Source organism: Chelonoidis abingdonii, chromosome 1, assembly GCF_003597395.2.
Source record: "Chelonoidis abingdonii isolate Lonesome George chromosome 1, CheloAbing_2.0, whole genome shotgun sequence".
In the NCBI taxonomy this organism is placed as follows: domain Eukaryota; kingdom Metazoa; phylum Chordata; order Testudines; family Testudinidae; genus Chelonoidis; species Chelonoidis abingdonii.
In genome coordinates, this window is record NC_133769.1 from 290,263,470 (window position 1) to 290,283,782 (window position 20,313).

Below are 20,313 nucleotides of genomic sequence, written 5' to 3' on the forward strand. Positions count from 1 at the left end.
AAGGTAATGGTGTTCCACAGATGTAACTAAAGCCTACTTTTGCCTGCAGAATCTTTTTTACTGATGCACATCAGCAAAAGTGCCCAGCTCGGCTGTAGGATCAGATTCTCAGGCATGCCAAAGCAATGCTGGGCACACATGGCAGAGAAAGTATCGGACAAGATGGCTTTGACCTATCTTTGTGCTGCCCTGATCCTGTTTGCAGCTCGGGGCCAGTTCTGGCCCCTGATAAAAGTTAGAGCATCCTCAGGGCTGCTCTAGCTTGTGCTAGCCCAGGAGTTCTCAAACTGGGGGTCAGAACCCCTCAGGGAATCGCAAGGTTATTACATGGGGGGAGTCACAAGCTGTCAACCTCCACCCCAAATCCTGCTTTATATCCAGCATTTATAATAGCGTTAAATAAATTAAAGTTTTAATGTATGGGAGGGGGTCGCACTCAGAGGCTTGCTGTGTGAAAGGAGTCACCAAGTACAAAAGTTTGAGAACCACTGTATTAGCCTATAATAGCCCCCTACTGCTGGACTTCGCTCACACCCCTCACTTGCCCTCAGCATGCCTCCCTGGGTTTAGAGACAATTACATTGGTTTTGCACCACCCTGGGGATCCCCCATACAGAGGGGAACTCCCAGCTGCCTTTAAAGGGTATCTAGTGGAGTAAGGAGCTGCTCCTCAGACTATGTTGATTGCAGGGCTAGCAATTAGAAAAAACATCTTTTCACTTGCCTGCTGAGAACATTTGCAGTGAAATCAGTGAGACCCAATAAACATCCCTCCGCCCCTGACGTAGTCTTAAAACCACATTTCAGAGAAGACCCACACTTCTATCATTACAAGGAAAACATTTATCGTGTGCCTACTAAATAAATGACAATCATAATAGATGAGGGAACAAAGTAACACATTTTAAAAAAAATATGACAAAATCCTATCACTTCCTAACCAAGTGGTAAACAATATTTAATCTATACAAAATATGTTCTGGTAGAAGTGTTATGTATTTGCAACACAAGCTAGTTTTTGAAAAATAATGGAATTCAATATTTTGAAGCCAGAATCATCTTAGTACTGTCAAAAACAAAGTCATGATTTTGAGCCTCTCTCTAGAGGCCATTGGCTATAAAAAGAGCATCTGGAGACAGAATTCCTGTTTCTTTTTGGCTGATCGTATGTATTCCTCTGGTACTAAATATAGATGTGTGTACAATTCACACATGGAGTTGGAGCCTTTACCATATAAGGGGAGAAGTAGGTGTTACTCTATGACCACTTTTTTTTTTTAACCGGTGGAGACTACGTTGTGTTATAAATCTGTCCAACACCAATAAACAGTACATAATATTGAAAGGGCTAAGTACTGGCCACTGTGTTCCCCCTGATGAGCTCCTTAGAGGATCTGCAGTGACAATAACTCCAGAATGTATATGCAGAAGTACAAACGTTCAGAGTCTGATCTTTTAGCAGTATCTTAAGAGATGTTGGTTTTTTAGTTCAAGTAACACTCTCAACAAGGAGCTAAATAAATGCACCAAGTTTGACAAAGAACAAAAGTTAGAGCTCAGTGCTGATCTTACACTTCCACAGACACAGCATCAAAAAAGTGGGATGGGTCTATGGCCCTGATTCAGCAGAAATAAGGGGGGCTCCAGAGAGGCGCTGAACAACCTCAACTCCCACTGAAATTGGAGCTCAGGAGGTGCTCAGCACTACATGAGAATGGGTCCTAAAGAGGTGACAGGCTATCAGGAGTCCCGTTTTCCCCCTCCCACCCCTCAGAATACTGCCACCTTCCAATGAGTGCATTAGGATAGATACCAAATACATGTATATTGCTAGTATGCTCCAAGACAACTACTGACGTGGTTTCAGCATTATACACAGGTTATCTACATACTCCTGACTGAGACTAATATATCAGGAGTGCATTTTTGAGTGCAATTTATCTGCTGGAATATACATTGCAGAGGAGCCTTCTCAGATGTCTGATTAATAGGAAACTGACGGCCCACATGGAATTTTTACATATTTTAGAGCCCTAACAAAAAAAATTGAGCACACAGGGACATCATGCAGGTTTGGGACTCTTTCTGAGGTTTAGTGATTCTAATCATCCATATGGGTAAAAACATGGTGGGTGAGGTTATTGGATCAACTTTTATTGGTAGATGAGACAAGCTTTCAGGTTTCACACATAGCTCTTCTTCAGGTTTGGAAAAGGTAACCAGAGTGTCACAGCTAAATACAAAGTTGGACAGACTGTTATTTTGCTCTGACACTCTGGTTACCTTTTCCAGACCTGAAGAAGAGCTCTGTGAAGCTGCAGAGCTTCTTTCTTCCTCAAACACAAATTGGTCCAATAAAAGATTACCTCACCCATCCTGTTTCTCTCATCTCCTGGGACCAATACAGCTACAACAACACTGCAAACTCCCATATAGGTAGCATTGTAAACCATTAAAGTACATAGTGGGCAATATCCATTAGAAAGTCCTGTGGAATCCTTTTAATTTAAGGTTAAATCCTGCTAATTTACTTGGGTAAGTAATTCCACTAGTTATGCAGATCATGGAGAGGAAAGGCACCTCTATGAATCTATAAGTATGATTGCAGCCCTGAGTCTTGAGAAGAGGAGGATATTCTCCCTCCATCCCCAACAGACATCCCTAGCAAATAGTCTGGCTACTTGGGATTTGTGTAGCATTCCAGGTTTTGTGTGATTTCTGATTCCATGTGGTGCAATTTTTCAGGAGAATCATTTCAGTTTTATACACTCACATCTATGCTTTCATTTATATGACAGTTCTATTCATGTTAGAGTAAGCTTTCTACAACACTTGAGAAAAACAAGAATAAGTGAATCATGATAGCTCAGACAAAGGATGTCTGCTAGCTTTCCCCATTACTTGGTAGGCTCTCCTAAAGTGATTTGTAGGTAGCAAAATAAACAATAGATGGTTGGCGATCACATCCTTTGAGCCAGCTCATACTTTTCTCAGCCACAGATACATTCCCAATGGTTCTTATGGTTCTTTATGACTGACCTTATCTAGCCTTCCAGGAAGAAGAAGATCCAATCTCATGCTGCATCTGGAATTCAAAAGTAAACATGGTCACCTTCATTTTTGAAACAAAAACAGATTGCATTTCAGGTTTTTCAATTACTTCCCATCAAAGATATAAGTGTGTACATCTTCATCCATGTTGTAAATGCAACATTTTAGACAAGTCAACTTAAAATTAAAATATATAAAAGTGTGCTGGCTGCACTGATTTTAAATATCAGGGGGAAAAGAAAAATAAACTTTGTAATGACATATTGAAGGGGGATTGTTCCTCCAGGACCCAGGCACAAGCTTGACTGTCCATCTTCTAACATGGAAAGGGGGATGGGGGGATTAGTCTCTGCCACAGCACCAGTCCCCATACCCTCTTTCCCCAGAGTGCGAAGTGCCATCTGCATGTTCAAGTGTTGCCATTCCCCACCCCCAGCCCATCAGCAAAGTCAAGTGTGCCCATTGTAGCCTGATTAGGGGTGTGTTAGTAGAGTTGATTTAATATATCCACTTAATTTAATTTTATTTAATTAATTTTAATTAATAATATTAATAATAATTATTGGATATTAATTAGTATGGATTTGGCTCAGCAATTTGTTTGATCAGAAGATAAAGTTCGTCCTGAATCAGGCTTCACAGAGTTTATAAAAGGAACTTCGGGGGTATGATAGGAGTTTACAGTGAGACAGATATGGTCATTAACCTTTTATTAAAATCAATTAAATAGTAAGCAAATGGTAAAACAGTTAGGATTACAGAGTTACAAGTATCACTGTTCTTTAAGAGATATATCTATGGCAATACAATATTATAAGCTGCAAATGTGGTTAATACTCACACTCTGTTTTAATAACCTGGTGTTGGAAGATACGGGCCACGCCTCTGGCAATTTCCGTTTTCACACCTCTGGCGGAGGAAGCTAATGCAGAGCTGCTTGCTCTCTAATTTAACTCTGTATGCCTTAACTAAAATAAAATATAAAGGAAATTAAATCCCTTTACACTTAGAGTTTGAAAGATAAAATAATATGGCCTATTAATGGTTAATAGCCATCGTAGATGGGTAGCATCGATACGTAGTTGAAGGTGGAGGCAATCGAGAGCAGACAGAAGCAGATAGATGGGTAGATTGCCTGCCTAATGGAGAGCTGCCTCACCTTTTTATAGGGCATTAGTTGGAAACCTTCCTCCTATGCCCAACTTTCATCCTTCCCCCACGGAAATGTTAGGGTACACTTGCCCCATAGGCTAGTACGTATGTGTGTATGAATGACAGGTATGTATGCATTTGTGGTGTACTTGTTAGATTTGTGGGCAAAAATCCCCTTTTTCTACCCTTTACTGTTATTGTTTCAGGCAAAGGTCTCTAGACGTCTGTGTAGGTGTTTTGTCTATTATTACTTTTCTGAATCAGGGTCCCAAAATGTGCTAAAATTGCCTTAGCGTCACATACAGGATTTTGGCCTGTAGGTCTCATGCATTACAGCCAAACTTATTCTTAATATAAATCTATAGGCCTATTACATCAAATACTTAAATATATATATTTATACAGACCAACAGATTAATCCTTAGGGCTACACCATCCTAAAGTTCGTGTAGTCTGTAGGCTTCACTTACTTTTGCACAGATCTTCCTCAGTGCCTAGGGACCACCCTGAGGGAGGGAGAGATTCCAGGAGATCAGTTGGTGAGAGATTCCTGCAAACATTACTCCCTCTAAACCATGCTGCCAGGCAGGATAGGGAGCAGGTGCCCAAAGTCTAGGCAAAATCCACGTGCCTCCAGTAGATCTCCAAGATACAAATGGGGTTTGTTGAACTCACTGCTTCTTTTGCAGCAGGGGCGTGGAGGTCTGTGGCAATCACTGGCCTACATTATTTGGACAAAATACTGAAAGATTTTCCTTCACTCAAAGCCTCATTCTGTGTTTTCCTTTAAAAGAGGGCAATCCAGTCCACTGTCTTTTTGCTACAACAAATTAAATTAAATGTAGCTACTTTAATTTCATTTTAATTAATTTTAAGAATCTTACATATTTAAATTGTGATTTTCTTGTTTCATACTGAGGAAATAATTTCTCTGTGTCAGATTTCTTTTAATCTTGGACTATAGGAGAAAATAAAAGCTGTGAGCTCAGTGGTTTGAGCATTGGCCTTCTAAAGCCAGAGGTGTAAGTTCAATCCTTGAGGGGGCCATTTAGGGATCGGGGCAAAAATCTGTCTGGGGATTGGTCCTGTTTTGAGCAGGGGCTTGGACTAGATGACCTTCTGAGGTCCCTTCCAACCCTGATATTCTGTGTTTTAATAATGAATCTAGGATTACTAATAGCTTGATCCTGCTACTCTTTACTCACTCAAATAGTCCTTGAAACCAATAGGACTATCCACTGGAAGAAGAGTTTGCTAAGTATTTTGCATAAATTTTGATTCAGTCGGTTGTGCAAGATATGAGAGTAGTACTAATTTCTACGGAGGTAGAATGAGGAACACTACATAACCCTATCATGTTACATGCAGAGACAAAGTATTATTTTTATGCCCACACCCAATTCATTTAGAATGTTTTTTCTCTTTATCTATTCATTGGCTACCTAAGACTTTGGGGCAACATTATGTCTTTCATATTTTTCTTTTTCTTTCCCAAGTTTTCTATCCCCTGTAAAAATAGCCAGGAAGAGGAGCAGGGCAGATTGTCCATTTAACAACTCTTGCTGTATCTATCCTAGGATGTTTTTCATCTAAAATTTTCCAACATTGTTGATTCAGCTCCACTAATGATAACAGTGGAAACCTATTGTAGACAAGGTGCTGGCAGCCATCAGCATTTTAAGCGCTATGCCATGTAATAATGTAAAGTGCCAGCAGCTGTTTGGAATCCTGGCTGCACTAGCAGATAGGTTGGTAACTTGTTGAACTCCACAAATTTGAGGCACAAATAATGAAGTTTGTTAACTCACACAATCCAGTTAACTTGCAGGGTACAGGACTGGCCAGTGAAAGTTGTGATGTAATTCCACTGATTTCAGCTTCTATCGAATTAATATAAATTTACATTGGAGTAAATCAGAGTGGAATTTGGCCTGTGGGGCTATAACCGCAAGATACAAAATTGTGATTTGATCCTGAAAACCATTACTGGAGTGAATCCTGTCCAGCTGGGCCATATGCTGCTCTCATTTAAACTGGTACAAATCAGAACTGATTCCTATGACTTTATTTTACAACTGATATAAAACAAAACAAAAGAAGAAAGAGTGAAGGACAAATTAAGAGATATAGTTAAGGGAGAAAAGTTGTATGTTCAGGAAAGGTTTGAAAACAGATGGTTGGGTGAGGAACAGGAAGGTTGATCTAGACAGCAGGAGCTAGCAGTGAAAAGGCTATCTAACCCACAGTGGCAAATTTGTTGTGTGAAAGAGCAGAAATGAGACTAGTGCTAGATCAGTAGAAGAAGCGGGTGGGGGCAGCAGGGGGTGGAGGGGGCACAGAGCAATTAGTCTGAAGCCAGACTATGGAGAGACTTTAAAAACTCAGTTTATGCAGCATTTCCCTGACACATCATAATTTATGTGAAGGTGAGGAGCCACTTACATAAATTACAGTGTTTACACATACATGCTGTGTAGATGACAACAGAATTTGGCCTTCAGTGTGATTTAACTGAGATCCTAGAGAAATAAGCACTGATGTTAGAAAAGGATTTTTAAACTGAAGTCTCTTTAACCAAACACAACATTCCTTCCAACTTTCAGAGGTTGTTTGTGACTTTTAGAAGAAAACATTGCATAAATCTGTGTGCCTCCTAAGCTCTATTAATGAGACCTGTGACTCCAAACCCTATTTGAGAATAGTCTCTAAAGCTGCCTAAACAGGCAAAGAGCTAATCAGATTAGCTGGCTGTAACTCAGTGTAAATCATAATAAAATTCGTTTTAATAAGAACAACATCACACATAACACCTGTCATCTCACCAAGTGCTTTAAAAAACTATGGCACTAGCCCTGCACTCCTCTCTCTCAGGCCAACCTCCCATTACTTCAGGCTCTTACTTTCACCAGTGGATACCACTGGGGTAGCGCGGGTTGGATGTGGGGCACTTGACAGCTACCGTAGCACACAATACTACACAGCAATTTAGAACCAAAAGTAAAGGCTAAAATATTCAACTGAAAAGACAGAGTGACTATCAGCAGAAACTCAAACTGGAATTTGGGCAAAGCTCTAGTGGTAACGTGACCCCTTTTCACTAGTCAAAAGTCTGAGATGGTTTTTAGTAATAAAGAAGCTCACAAAAGAAAATTATTATTGGGCTGACTACATGCTCAGGTCATTCCAAGACACAGATAGGAAGACAGACCAAGAAAGATACATTCAAAGACCCAGAAAAAGGAGTCGTGTGATTATTTTGCCCCATAATCTGGTAGACTAGTTTTTACTGTATTTAATCCTTTAATATTAAATATGAATATTTAAGATGGGTTGTCAATATGGTTATGTGAAAACCCAGTTGCAAAAACACAACCTGCTTGGTTTCACCAACAGCATTTCGCAAATGCGGCCACAGCCTCCTCAATGGTGGGGGCAGGAGGAACAGTGCCCCTCCCCCAGGGCCACCAGCAGGGTTGGGCCTGCCCCCTGGGAGACACACAAGCTGGAGGAACAGGTAGCCAGTGAGTTCCTCACCTTCCCAGGGGAAGTGGGGCTGGGCTTCAGCCCTGGGACAGTGGGTGGCAGGCTCCTCCCCAGGGCTTCAGGCTCCATCCCCAGGCCTTGTCCCTTGAGCTTTGGGCTCCATTCCCTGGCTGCGCATTGGCAGGCTCTGGCCTCAAGCTCCCCCCATCACCCTTGCCTACTGCCACCTCCCCCAGCACCCCATTGCCTGTGCCCCCCCGCTGCCTCTGTACCCACCTCCCCATCCGGGGCTTAATTTGTCTCTGGGCTTGCCAGAGCTGAGTAAGTCTGCTGTGAAAAAATATTTGTTTGTTTGTTAATATCACTTTTCACAGCAGTCTCAGTAGCTAGCAAGTCTTAAAGAAATAAGTAACCAAAAAAAGGCGAAAGAAAAAGCAAGGAACAAAGACAAGAACCTGCAAAGCACCTTATTTGTGTTTCTAAACTATTTAAGGCAGGGTTTCTCAAACAGGGGTTGCTGCTTGTGTAGGGGAAGCCCCTGGCCTGGCCCGGCCCAGTGTGTTTACCTGCCCCTTCTGCAGGTCCAGCCGATCGCAGCTCCCACTGGCCACAGATCGCTGCTCCAGGCTAATGGGGGCTGCTGGAAGCGGAAGCAGCGATCTGCAGCCAGGGGGAGCCGCTATTTGCCGGACCTGGAGACGCGGCAGTTAAACACACTGGCCTGGCCTGCCAGGGACTTTCCCTACACAAGGGGCAACCCCTGTTTGAGAAACCCTGATTTAGGGTCAGTAAAGAATAGAGACAACTATACATTCTTTTCATTATTGAGTTTGCAAAAATAATAATCCTACATAAATAAATTACAGTAATTTGGACATGTATATGTGCATATTTATTTGTTTTTCCTAAAGTTAAGTATTTTAGGAAAAATTATCAGACTGGACACCAGCAAGAGTTGGTGGCTGCAGTCCAAGCCACCAAAAAAATTGTTGTGAGACCGTCTACTCTAGGACCCTAGAAGCATTGAATTATCTTGTTGTTTTTGTTTTGTTTGTTTTAATTTTATTTCATTTGTCTGTGGCCAGATCACTTTAAAACTCTCAAAACCAGTACGAAATCAACAACTTAACCGGCCCATTTAGCTGGCAGATTCGGCCACAGTGACCCTTACGTGCCTTCGCCCTTTGCTAGCAGGAAACTTTCTGTTGATGCTCTCCAGGCATCTGGGGGAGCCAGAATCTGGCAAAGAGACAGGACGAAAGGTTGTTGCTCTGTTGGAGGGAGCGGGTGGAGTTTGGCAGTGATTGATGGGAAAGATGTGACTGATTTTTAAAAAAAAACCGATTTGCCTAATTTACTGGATTTAGGCGCATACCGAAAGCAAGGAAAGGCTGACACCCACTGAGTCGTTTCCCGAGAGCCAGTCCTTCCTGCGGCTGCAGAGCCAAGCTGCTACTAACCAGGCAGCGTCCTGCAGAGCGCGGGTGCTGAATCGCCGGCAAGCTCTGGGAAGCAGGAACCAGCTCTTGGCAGCTGGTTTGTACTAGGAGGATTTGAAAGGTAAATAGATTTTTATAGCAAACTGAGGACGAACCACTGAACACGCATTTTCTTCTCGCGGGGTTGGGAGGGGGACCCAAAACCTTGGGGCTTTTCTTTGAAGGGATAAAGGATTTGGCGGTGCTGAGAGGAAACCCTCCCTAGGAATGGAGATAAGGGCTGCAAGCCGGGGCAGCTAAGGCAGGGGGGCGACGCGGTGGAAATCTCCGCTCCGATTGTTTCTCGGGTTTCCCTCTCGCTAGTTGCAATTGACGTTTCCACTAAGGTCGGTGCTTAAAAAGCAACTCGATATTTTACTGCATATATTTCGCTCTTTCCACACATCTAGCGCGCCTGCCTCGGACTCCGAAAGGGAGAGCGCAGCTTGCTCCCTCTCTGAACGGGACATTGGACGAGACAGGAAAGGAAGCGGGGTTTCTGCGGGGCTCGGTGCGTTTTTAAGGGGGGGACCCCCGCTCCTTTTAAAGCCTCCGCCCGGTTTGGCGGGGGGGGGGACCCCTTTCTAAGCTGCGTTAAATGTTCCTCTCCCGGCTCTTGCTCAGTGCGGGGAGAAGGGCTCCCCCCTTGTGATCCGGCGCGGGTCTACTGGACCGTCTACACTGCAGTGCCTCAGCCCCTTCCCCAGAGCCGGAGTCAGCCGGGGCCCGCCGCGGGTGTCCCGCTTGCAGTGTAGCCAGCTAGGGGCGCCGCTAGCCCGATCTGGTGGGTGGCGTGGGGCTGGCGCCGCACCTGGAGTCCCGCTGCCGGGCTGATCCCGTCTCCTATCTCTCCGTTGCAGCGGACCCGGCGCCGCTCGTCTCTGCCCCGCTCCCGGCAGCGGCATGCACCGACCCAGCCTTTGGAGCCTCCTAGCTCCCGCGCTGCTGCTCAGCTGCTGCGCCGCCTGGGAGGAGAAGGGGTCCCTGCGCCCGAGGGGCGTCTCGCAGCGCAGCCCGCTTTCCCCGGGGGCCGCGGTGACCCACACCACCCGCACGCCCTGGCTCAGGGGCTCGGCCTCGGCCTCCAACGTGTCCAGCTCGGCTGTGCCCGGGAACGACCCCGGCCGAGCCCGCTCGCTGTCTCCGCCCATGTGCACCGGGCAGACGGAGGTGAAGGAGACGTTCAAGTACATCAACACGCTGGTGTCCTGCCTGGTGTTCGTGCTGGGCATCATCGGCAACTCCACGCTGCTGCGCATCATCTACAAGAACAAGTGCATGAGGAACGGCCCCAACATCCTGATCGCCAGCCTGGCCCTGGGGGACCTGCTCCACATCACCATCGCCATCCCTGTCAACGTGTACAAGGTAAGGGAGCCTGCGCCGGCCTAGCGCCACCCGCCCACGCTGGCCTGACAGGTGCATCTCCCCCACCCAGACAGCTCAGGCTGGCAGAAGTTGTTCCACGAAGGGGCATGTAGGCAGCAACAGCGTTACCCCCTCTGGACCACACTGTGTCCTAAAGCCTTTTTAAAGAAATAATAAAGGTGCAAGTGCATTAACACCTGCTGTCTTAAAGGGACAGATATCACCCTAGATCTAATATTAATCCGTCAAGAAAGGGGCAGCTGATTTTGGTCACACACACCCTGTAGAGAAGTAGTAAGAAGAGCACCCATTCCTTAAATGTGCCTGTTGGTCCTATGCACCAGGGTGAATTTCAGCAGGCGATGAAATAGTGGCAGATTCAGGTGCTTAATTTTAAGCAGATGAATAATCTAATTGGCCTACCTTGCTGATTGTGGGTGGGTTTACTCACCTGCTTAAAATTAAGCAACCTGTTAAGTGCTTTGCTGAATCTAGGCTTCCTTCCCGAGAGAAGAAGTAAAGAAAAACTGGCTTGGGTACAGATCAGTGGCAGTTTCCCCTAAATACCTGCCTGTGGATCTAGGCCTTGATTCTCAAATTGCAACTGCATTCTAGGAGGGGAATGGTGCATTCTTAGCACGGTAAAGAACTTGCCCTGTGCCAAAGCTCAGTGGCCTGGCATGAGATCTCTTCTACAGCTTTCTCTTTCCCACCTTTGCCCCAGAGCAGCAAGTGAAAGGCTTGTAGTTCTGAGTGAGACTATGCTACCTGCACTTCAAGTGCTGCTGTCATCCTTAGGACTTTTACATAAAGCTGCAATAAAAATAGTAGAGAGTGTAAAAAATATTTCTATTTTACCCCAGTCACTATAGTGTATGACTATTAATTTATATTACTAGTCCATCTAGAGTCTCCAGTCAAGATCAGGGCACATTGTGCTGGACAGTGAATATACAAAAGATAGTTACTATAGTCTAAATATCTGAACATCTTACAGAGAAGTAAACTCAAAGTAACTTACTCAAAGTAAATAAGCAGATCTTTTCTCCACTCCTTTCCCCACTAGCAGGTTAGAAGTTTTGGACTTGGATCTTATTTTAATTTGGGAATGCTATGTTGAAAAGATGGGTTTTTAAGTTAGTCTGTATGATTTGTGCTCACTCTGAGAGGTTGTTGAAGGGAATCCCATAATCTTTACTCTTCTAAACAGAATTATAGGGCTGGAAGGGACCTCGAGTCCCCTGCACTCATGGCAGGACTAAGCATTATCTAGACTATCCCTGGTGGGTGTTTGTCTAACCTGCTCTTAAAAATCTCCAATCGTGGAGATTCCACAACCTCCCTGGGCAATTTATTCTGGTGCTTAACTACCCTGACAGTTAGTTTTCCTGATGTCCACCCTAAACCCACCCTTGCTACAATTTAAGCCCATTGTTTCTTGTCCTTTCCTCAGAGGTTAAGAAGATCAATTTTTCTCCCTGCTCCTTGTAACAATCTTTTATGTGCTCGAAAACTGTTATTATGTTCCCCCCTCAGTCTTCTCTTCTCCAGACTAAACAAACCCAAATTTTTCAATCTTCCCTCATACCTCATGCTTTCTAGACATACTGGAGTATTCTGCATTAACTCTCCCCGGTCTTTCAGCAGCTGTTGTAAACTTCAGAGTCAAATTCTTTAGAATTATACCAGGGATGAATTTGACTTAGTGTTTTAGACCATCACCACACTATATATTTATCTGAGTTTCTATATAAGGGGGTGTTAGTTTCTGGCTGCAGTTGGTATGTGTTAAACAATAGGTGTTAAATTTTTAAAAAACTGCTTTGAAAAGTAAAAACTGAACTGACAAAATGGCAACTGCAGTGTATAAATCCAGGAAAGACTGTCAGTAACATGACTTTTTGGTACAGGAATTTGATGTTCTAGTCACACTGACATTTTCAAAAATGAAATAACACCTGGCAAGGGCTGTCACAGATTGCCCCATCGCCTGAGCAATAATATATTATTCTTATCTTGATTGATTTTTCATGAAATATATTATCAAGTGTGGAGGACAGAAGGGTCAGAGAACATACTAAGTTATACCAAACACATTGCACATTCAGGACTTGTCATTTCAAAAAGGTCCTGCTATTGCCAAGAGCTGCTCACCCATCATAACCAAGCTCCCAGACTGAAGTGACACTGTATATTTAAAGTTATATTATAAACACATTTACCTATATTACTAATGACTTTAGAGTGTTAACCCCTATGGTGAATTTTTAAAAATCCAATTTATTCTTCACTATTGTGTGTGATTGAATGCTTTTTACAGTCCTCTCTCATCTTGGGCACTAAAGTCAGTTTCCCTTTAAGATTCTTGTGGGCACAGTATTTGCAAACACTTCAGTGTAATGTTTGTTTGTTTAAAAACAACTGATTTCAATGGAATTTTACAATGAATGCTAATGGAAACATACATTTCTGTTGGCCTGAGATTTGGTAAAAGCTTATTTTACATAGTGTAAATTATGTGCCAAATCTGAGTTGACAGTGTCCTTTTACAACTTCACAATCCAATTAATTCAGTTGCAGAGATGAGCCCAAAAAGCCTTGTAACATTTGAGGCAGATTATAGTGAAATGACCTCTAATCAAAATCTCCTAGTGCGATGAGACAAGTAGAGGCTAATAAAGTATTTCATTTTTGTACAGGAAGCAAACTCATCAGTTGTAACTCATGATTTGGAGCAATTATAATACCACCGACCCAGACCTTTAGAGTGACATTCAAAGAGGGCACCTATCTGGAAAATAATGCAAAGAAAATTACTGTGTTCAAATACCTACCATTGCTAGTAGCTTTCTTAACAACGCTTACAGTAGCCAATGTGAAAGTGAAATACCACCCTAATGTATGAAAAAAGTACCTAGCAGAACTAGACAGCTCCACAACAGGTACTTCAGAGTTTGCACAAAGCACAGATTTTGTGTGAGCTGTTCAGCAGGATGAATTCAAGATACTGTTTGCAGTGTTGCTGTAGGTATGTTGGTCCCAGGATATTAGAGAGACAAGGTGGGTGATTCTGTGATTCAATTCTATATCTTTTATTGGACCAACTTCTGTTGGTGAAAGAGCTGAGCTTTGGAGCTACACAGAGCTCTTCTTCAGGTCTGGGAAAGGTACTCACTAAATACAAATTAGAATAGATTAATGTAAGTAGTTAAAAGAACCGGAGTTTCAAACCAGACAATCTCTATGCAAAAGAATAAACGGACACAAATCTGACATCAGGAATCAGAACATTCAAAAACCAATAGAAGAACACTTCAACCTCTCTGGCCACTCAGTAACAGACTTAAAGGTGGTAATTTTGCAACAGAAAAGCTTCAAAAATAGACTCTAATGAGAAATTGCTGAGCTTAAATTAATATGCAAACTAGATACTATTAACTTGGGTTTGAACAGAGATGGGGAGTAGTTGGGTCATTAGACATACTGAATCTATTTCCCCATGTTAAGTATCCTCACACCTTGTCAACTGTCTAAAATGGGTCATCTTGCTTATCACTACAAATGTTTTTTCTCCTGCTGATAATACCTCATCTTTATTAATTAGCCTCTTACAGCTGATATGGTTATTTCCACTTTTTCATGTTGTCTGTATGTATATATATTTCTTACTATATGTTCCATTCTATGGATCTGATGAAGTGGGCTATAGCCCATGAAAGCTTATGCTCAAATAAATTTGTTAGTCTCTAAAGTGCCACAAATACTCCTGTTCTTTTTGTGGATACAGACTAACACAGCTGCTACTCTGAAATAAGTAGTTAACACACTGTAAGAACTATTCAAGGTAAAGTGACCTGTTAACACCTCAGAAATCATAGGACAAAAAAGGGTGGTTAGTGGATTACAGATTGTTGTAATATGCCATAAATCCAGTGTCTTTATTAAGAGCATTTTAGTGTCTAGTAAAGTTATAAATTTAATCTCCCAGGTTCATCTTTTGAAGGTGTTGCACAGGTTTCCTTTGAGGATGAGGATTGGGAGGTCAGAAATGGAGTGATCATTTTGTGAGAAATGTTTTGCCTGGAGGTGATATTTTGTGTTTTAGCATTTCTCTGTGTGAATTCATTCAAGAGTGAGTAATTGTTTGGTTTCACCCACAAAGATATTATTGAGGTATTGGTGCACTGGATGAGGTACACCATATATTGTGATAGGCAGGCATGGGACCAATAGATCTTAAAAGGTGTGTTGTGAGGAATGTTGATCTTCATAGCAGTGGAGATATGTCTGCAAGTTTTGCATCGGTTGTTATGGTAGGGTCTGGTGCCGCTTTAAATTGGTGTGTCCTGGTTTCTAGGGAGCTTACTTCTGATGATGAGCTTGGTGAGGTTAGGTTGAGATATTCTTGTCTAGTAAGTTCCTAAAAAGCCATACAGTTCAGAGACACCTCAGTCTTGAAAATTCAAATCACTTATCCTGAAGGTATCTAAAGATAATCAAATATCATCTAAGCTATGAGACAAAGTAACATATAAGGGGTCCTTTAAAATAGGGGCATTATGAAAAAATGAAAAACATTGCACAGCTCAAGCAAACAAGAAAATATGCACAAAAAATTCAGATGGGGGATTTGCAGGACCCAGGGAACAGTGAGGCTGTGGTTGCAGACTTACAACTGCAGAGTACAGGGAGGCTACCACTGCCCTATGCAACAGCGTGGCTTTTTGGAACTATGGTGTGCCAACCATAGCTCTTTTCCATTTTCCAAAGTGCCAGGAGGAGCCCTCTGGAGATGCCTTCTGCCTGGTCCACGAGCATGATAGAAACACAGAATTTTGGGGGAATTATATGGCTGCAAAAGGTCATTTAAAATGTGGGCCAATGGGAGTGGTTGAGTGCAAGTATAACCCACTGGTCAATGTGTCCCCCTCTGTGCTCAATCCACAGAGGATGAGTCTGATAGCTATCGGCCTAAGATTGTAGCTCATTAGTTCAAGCTATAGAGACTCATGCTTTTAGCCTGGGAGGTTCCTGGGCCAGACCCCAGATAAGCACTCATAGATACATTTTTTTAAAGATGCTAAGAGAACATTGAGGTCGAAAAGTGGAACACCCAAAAGTCTACAGATTCCAGACTTACAATTAGATGCACAACATTAAGTCTACCTCTTGTGCATATTCATTATGATGCTTAATTAAATAGATACCATTTCAGAAATACCATAATATAATCTCATACAATTTCTTCTACAACTTTCAATACACACGTGTAGTAGTTTGTAATATTCATTCTCTTATCCTTACATAATAATATTATTACATTTCATTTGATTTTATTGATGTAGTCTTCCATGGCCACACAGGGGCCTCTTGTGCAGCTTCCTGGACCTTCACTCTTTACGACTGCTACTTTCTCAAATCACAAGTGGGTGAGGTGGGATGGAGCCTTGACTCTGCTCTCCCCAACCATGCACTGGCAAACTGAGCCAACATGGGGGAGGGGAGAAATCTGTACCTGGCAAGGAAATGTCACAGATTACTTCCCCCCAGAATGAGTGTGGGGGAAGAGTAGAAAAGCAATTGCCACTCTTGAGTCACAAGTACATCCTGGGGCTCTTCCTGGGCAGTGAAGCTAAGGAGTCACAAGGGTTACTACACAAGCCAGTGAGCCAAAGCTCAGTCTGACCTGGTATATGATAATCTCTTTTCTGGGATGTATTTTGACACTCAAAAGCTACGAAACACCATGTTTATGGTTGCAGTACAACTTTAATTTGGCCCTGTGTTCATCCAGTCTGTGCACGGAAAGACACAGGAGTCATATGGAAAATCTAGTATGTGATCATGTAGTTAAATGCATGAATACAAAGAGCCTAAATTAAGGTTGCCTGGGCAATAATCAATTTGGTATTTCTCAACTTCCCCAAGGCAAGATACTTCCCCTTAGTGAGGACCATTATCATTCCAAATTTCAGCTATTAGCCCCTAGTTATTTCAGCTGTAGAAAAAGTTGTAATTTTTTTTCTATAATGGGAAATGTACCGTATTTTCACTCTTTTCAGTGTCTGCACCAATTCTGTTGAGATTTTGCAAACCTCAGCTCTAGACAGAGCCCAGGCATGGAAAACTTATGCCCTCAAGGATTAGATTTTTATGCTGCTTTGTCTGTAATATAGATATTTTCATAAGAGCAAATTAAGGGCTTGAAGTGTAGCTGTTCAGCCCATGGGCTTCTTTATGAGCTCATTGGAGGTTTTACCTGTGGCCGATCTAGGCAGGGAAACTGACCAGAACAGCTATGGTGGAATAAATTATTTTGAAATAGCTATTCTGGAATATCCCCCATATGGATACTCTGTCCCAGAGTACGGGCTTGTTTACATTACCACTTAAGTCGATGTAAATTATGTCACTCAGAAGTGTGAAAAAGCTACCCCTGTGTGACATAAATTACTCTATCCTACTGACATAGCTTCTACCTCTCACTGAGATGGAGTAATTAAGCTGATGGGAGAGTGCTCTCCTGTCGGCAAAGCATGTCTTCGCCACATGTGCTACTATCATAGCTTTCCTACTCCGATTTGAACCTTAGCGTTCATAACCTGAGAAGCTAGCATGAACCCCTCTAAGCTTAATTACCAGCTTAGATTTGATCTCGCTGCCACCAGCCAAAATTTCCAGTGTCTTGGCCACTCTGGTCTCCCCAAAACTTCCCTGGGGACCCCAAGAATCAGAGGCTCTGAGTCTTACCACAAAGGGAAATAAACCATTCCCCCACCTCTCTCCCACCCAGATTCCTCTCTGGGCTAACCTGAGAGTTATTGATGCAAATCTCTTTACATCACAATACCAAGAGCATGTCTCCCTCTCCACAAAGAGACAAATCCAAGAGACAAGGGAAACAGAAAAGATTCTATCTCTCTTCCTTAGCTTCTTCCCGCCCTGGACACTAGGAGAGTTAAACCAAAGAGAGCAGCTTTTCCTCTCCCCCCTGTCTTCCTTTCCCACCAATTTCCTGCGTGGGTCAACTAGAAAAAAATCAACAGGTCTTAAAAGCAAAACTTTTAATAAAAAAAGAAAGAAGAATAGAATAACATTCTCTGTAATCTAGATGTATGATACAGGGCTTTCAACTTATAGAAAATGAATAAACAATAGAAAAGAGATAAACAGCCTTACCCCAAAAACAATACAATTTAAAGTACTTATAGCCAAATACACATAAAGACTCCACCAGCCAGATACACAGATGCAAATACAGCAAAAACACAGAATAAAAACTAACTTTTGCTAACTTTGTACTTACAACTGGGAAACAGAAGATTAGAAGGACTGGAAATAGACCCTCTCATAGCTGAGAGAGCACAGAACAGACAAAGACCCAAGACCAAGAAACACCCCCAAATTCCCTCCCTTAAGCTTTGAAAAATCCGGTTCCCCGATTGGTCCTCTTGTCAGGTGTTTGGTTCCCTTTGTTAACCCTTTACAGGTAAAAGAAACATTAACCCTTAGCTATCTGTTTATGACAGCTACAGCAGCGCAGCCAGGGCCGGCACACTATTTAGGCGACCTAGGCAATGGCCTAGGGTGCCAGAATTTTTGAGGGGGCGCTATTTTGCCCGGGGGGGCGGCACGCGGGTCCGGTGGACCTACTGCAGTCATGCCGGCGGTCGGTGCGCTGGTCTAAAGGCTCCGGAGGATCTACCACAGTCATGCCTGCGGCAGGTCCACCAGAGCCTTTAGACCAGCGGACCACTCACCGAAATGACTGCGGCAGCTCCACCAGAGCCTTTCCAGCAGCGGACCGTCCGCCGGCACAACTGCGGTAGGTCCACCAGACCCGCGGGGGGCGGCGAAATGGCGTCTGCCTAGGGTGTCAGAAACCCTAGCGCCGCTCCTGAGCGCAGCTGCACCGATGTAGAGCAGTAGTGTAGATTAACCCTAAGAATGACTTTATTCTGGAATAGTGTATCCACATGGGGAGCTGCTCTTGAATAGCTATTCCAGAATAATTTATTTCACAGTAATTATTCTGGTCAATTTCTCCATGTAGCAAAGGCCCAATTGTGAATGCAAAATTGGGTCCTATGTCTCTAACATACTAGATATGGGAAATTTCTACATGCAGTGTATATGCCATTTTCCAAGGATCTTAATCTGTGTCATTTATATTTGTAAAATATCATTAAATTTTGTAAATTCAGTGTAAAGTTTTTGTCAGCTTATCTGTACACTTATTCACTCATTACATATATGCCTGTGACTACCACCACCACCACCACCAATTCTCAACTCCTGCTTAGTCTTTTGGCTTCTCCTCTAGTGTTTGTGCCTAATGGCAATACAGCTCATTGAGAGCTAACACATCTGTCCATGCTTCTTGTCCAATCCTGCAAGGGCAGTGTACGTTCCACAACTATTTACCTTTCAACACCTCTCCTTAGAGTTTATGGGGTTCTTTTCTCTTTCAGGGGTGTCTGCATTAATTACCCTTAGAGTAATAATCTTAACACAAACAAGAATTAAAAACTGAGTGAAAATTAAATTAAATTGCTGAACATAACTAGATTTACATCTCTCATCAGATAGACTAAATAAGACATTCTCATCTTGGTTAGAGAGAAAGAAACCCATATATGTCTAAAAAGCAATTCCTGGCTCCCAACAACTAAATAAATCTTAATAACCTTAAAATATTAAACAAGTGCTTCAATTAAATATTGTGTAATTCATCTCAGTCATTAAGATAGTTTATTGGCAAAATCTATAATTTGAAACACTTGTTCCTATGAAAGAATGAAAAATCCTTTGCCTTCATTGTCTATCTTGGTATTCAGTACATCAGATGGAAATATATTAGCCTTTTCAGATTTATGTATGTACATGGATTGTGATGTGCAATTTTGTTCATGAATTCAGCACAGAGGTGCATGCATATTTTTGCACATAGCTCTGCTTTTGAAGTTTTGAAAACCATGTGCTAAATTACTGTTACTCTTGGGTACTGTTACTGTACCTTTGGAGATGTGGTGAGATGTGGTATATACAATCTCACTGGAGAAATGTTCAACAAAAGACCACCTGTATCTGGTGAGGTGATAGAACTTTCTGAGTTATGATTTATCTCAGATTACTTCCTGCATTTCTGCCAAACGGGGATTGGTCCTGAGCATTTGCAAGAGGGAAAGCAATGAGCACTCAAGCCAAATAAGGAGCAACATAGAATCATAGAATCATCATAGAATCATAGAATCAAAAGGTTGAAAGGGACCTCATGAGGTCATCTAGTCCAACCCCCTGCTAAAGGCAGGACCATTTTCCCTAAATAAGTTACGGAGGATTGTCGAGAATACGTCCGCCCACTGATACTACCGTGCTATCATCCACATGTGAACCAATGATACTGGAGAGGTGATGCCTCAGCAGATCAAAGGTGACTACAGGGCTCTGGAAGCACGGCGTGAGGAGTTCAGCTGCTTCAGTGTGTTCTCTCGATTTGCCGGTCAAAGGGTAGGGGCCTAGCCAGAACAGATGCATTCCTAGAGGTGAATGCCTGGTTGCGGGATGGTGTCGTCAGAGGGCTTTTGGCTTCCTCACATGCGACTAACTGTTCCAGAACAGGGGACGACTAGGCGGAGATGGACTCCACCTGTCAAGGAAGAGAAAGATTTTTGGACGTCGATGGCTAACCTAGTGAGGAGGCTTTAACTGCGTTTCGACGGGGGAAGGTGACAAAGCCCAAGAGGTAAGTCTTAAAGAGGGAACTGGATGAGGGATGGGG

General features: G+C 42.8%; 1 protein-coding gene across 1 annotated transcript in view; it reads left to right on the forward strand.

Annotated features, from left to right (window-relative positions):
- Positions 1-10,031: 10,031 nt before the first annotated feature.
- EDNRB (endothelin receptor type B) overlaps positions 10,032-20,313 on the forward strand; it is a 26,192-nt gene continuing 15,910 nt past the window's right edge. The window contains exon 1 of the mRNA XM_032800098.2: positions 10,032-10,532. Coding sequence (XP_032655989.1) covers positions 10,068-10,532 — 465 coding nt within the window. The 5' untranslated portion in view covers positions 10,032-10,067. The remainder of the gene's footprint in view (positions 10,533-20,313) is intronic.